Source organism: Cyprinodon variegatus, unplaced genomic scaffold, assembly GCF_000732505.1.
Source record: "Cyprinodon variegatus isolate N-32 unplaced genomic scaffold, C_variegatus-1.0 Scaffold1116, whole genome shotgun sequence".
Taxonomy (NCBI): domain Eukaryota; kingdom Metazoa; phylum Chordata; class Actinopteri; order Cyprinodontiformes; family Cyprinodontidae; genus Cyprinodon; species Cyprinodon variegatus.
Window position 1 is genome coordinate 119,799 of NW_015151569.1, and position 2,609 is coordinate 122,407.

General features: G+C 34.8%; 1 protein-coding gene across 1 annotated transcript in view; it reads right to left on the minus strand.

Moving 5' to 3' along the window:
• LOC107101581 (C-C chemokine receptor type 5-like) overlaps positions 1–572 on the minus strand; it is a 7,411-nt gene extending 6,839 nt beyond the window's left edge. Inside the window, exon 1 of the mRNA XM_015400540.1 lies at positions 436–572. Coding sequence (XP_015256026.1) covers positions 436–476 — 41 coding nt within the window. The 5' untranslated portion in view covers positions 477–572. The remainder of the gene's footprint in view (positions 1–435) is intronic.
• Between the last annotated feature and the right edge of the window lie 2,037 nt (positions 573–2,609).

The window sequence follows — 2,609 nt, forward strand, 5'->3', positions numbered from 1 at the left end:
AAATGTGACTCAGTTTGCATTACTCTTATTGTATATATGTGGATAACAAATAATCTTTGCAGCAAAAAAATTTAAATAAATAAAAAGAGTTTACAGCATTTTTCTCCCATTTTTTATAGGTTGATTAGAATTTTTATCACCCATGACAAGCAATAATTCCAGATGTTTGGACAATATTTTAAAAATGCTATATGGCGTTTCAGTAATGTTTCAAAATTAAAAAGACAGGATACTTCCTGTTCTTGAACTTTATTAAGTAAAACTTACAATGATACACTGGAAACCTACAAATTATACTGAAGTAAATGAAAAATTGTAAAATGCGAAAGCCAAATATGATTAAAATGCAGTTAAGTCATAAAAACAGACATACTTGAGTCTAAGCTGTTTTATCTGAACATAGAACAGTATAACAGAAAGATAAGAAAGACCTACCTGTCATCACTGCTAAAAAGGTTATGGTACGTTATATTCATTTTGTATAGATGAGGGAAACTGTGAAAAAGATCAAAAGTATATTAGCTGTGCATCCGAACTCAACCAGTTCGTATGAAAGTGTGAAATGGTTTTTGACACCCCTCATAGAGCTCCCCAACCCCCAGTGTGAAAGGTACGTATGCCTTTGTATAAAAGGTTGGGTTGGTTGCTTCCTCAGTAAGCTTTTGAAACTTTAAGCTAAAAACCACTGAGCCACAGGTCCACATCTGTTCGTTTAAGTACATGATGTCTCTGACCAAATACTGCAGAGGCATTTAGATGGAGGGTTGCAGGGCATGTGGCTTTTTTGCATGTTTTGCACGACTGAAATATGTACTACTGCAGCTTGTACCATTAGGGTTAACGCACAACGGCTTATTTAAAATACATTTCTAGCTTTTTTTCATTTTCAGACGCAAATCATAATTTTGACAAATGCTTTTCTAACATTGACAAATTTGTTAATGTTAGAAACCGCATTCAGAGTAGTTAGATTGTATTGAAACACAAGTCTATCAGAGGCTGTATTTATAGTATGACACAGAGAGGCTGCACCCTGCACTCTTGTCAATGAGCTGCAAATTATGACAAGATGTTGTTGACATCACTGGATGTCAGTGTCCTGTGGAATTCTCACCTTTCACACAGCAGGCATTCTCATTTCCGCACGACAAACACATCTGGTTTTCTATCTTTTTTCTAGGTTACAGTCATTGATAAAACACTCTTCCTTGGCCTGATTGTAACCATCACTGCAGAATGCATAACCCTAACCTTAACCTCGTTTCTAACCTGACACCTAGATCCACACCTCAAAAATGTTTGCCCCCCGAAAAAATCCCAAAACAGCAAAAAAAAGTTGGCTCATTTTACAGGAGAAAAGAATACAAAAAGAGGTTACTTTAATAACATTTCACTTAAATACAAGTCATAACAAAATAAAAAAAGTACCTTTTTATCATTTCCTTTTAGCAAATGTCACTTGTTTACTTTTTTACCTGTTTAGAATAAAGAAGGATCTATATAAAAGAAATTACTACATTAAAATGAAACACGTCAACATATCAAATCACAGCAGTTTCTTTTTTTATGATTAACATCTTTATTATTTTCACAAAATGAAGGATATTTATTTAAAATTTTGATTATACTCAGGAATAGATGGGATTTCAAATTAAAAAGTAGGCATACATATAAATAATACTTAATTGCAATGATAAACCCATAGCTCACAAAACACATTATTGTATACATGGTAAAGAATTTATGCAGAAATTAGTTTTGCTCACAGTAACAGACCAATATTTACCCTGGTGACTGCTCCATAACGATCTTTCAATCCTGAACTTTTTATAGCTACAATTACTGTTTGGAAAATGTCAAGTTCTATGGTTCCAAGTGTAGAGAGCAATAGCTTGGTGAGCTAAGAAATTCAATAAAAGAGTAGAGCTTAGACCATGGGATGAGACAGAAACAGACATTAACATAGAAATGCATTGTCTTGGTATATCATCAACAGTACAAACTTGTTACAGCACTGTAGCAAATTACTTGAAACAAAACACTACAACAATGTTACTTTTGTTAGTAACTCCATAGTTTTCCTGAAAGAGTTATCACAAGGGATAAATAAAGTTGAGTCTAAGTCTAAATAACGAATACTCTAAGGGCCGGATTTATCAAGATCCAATTTTGCGTGCAGTAATTTGCGCTCGCAAACTGGAATTCTGCGCGAGGGGCTGGACCATGGTTTGCGGGTGATTTAACGAGCGATTGCGTAACTGGTGGCAGGTGCAAAACTGTTGGAGACGCCCTATTTAAATAATGGTTTTGCGCGTTTTATGGTTTGCGGCAAAGTAGTTTGTAGTTTCTACAAACTAGTGTATTAAGAAATTTAAATCTTACAGTGATATATAAAGAAAAAACTTTGGCAACCTTTATTCCCTAAGGTGGTATGTGGCTGAATTTCTACTTCACTGCAGTAAAAAAAAAAACAACAACAAAAAAACCAGGTGTTTTGTATTGGCCTGTAGAAAAATGCACATACCAAATAGCTCACAAGAAGATTACGCATCCCGCAGCATTGGCATGTTGCTCCACAGGTGCAAGGATGAGGTCGGGGTTCTCCGTTA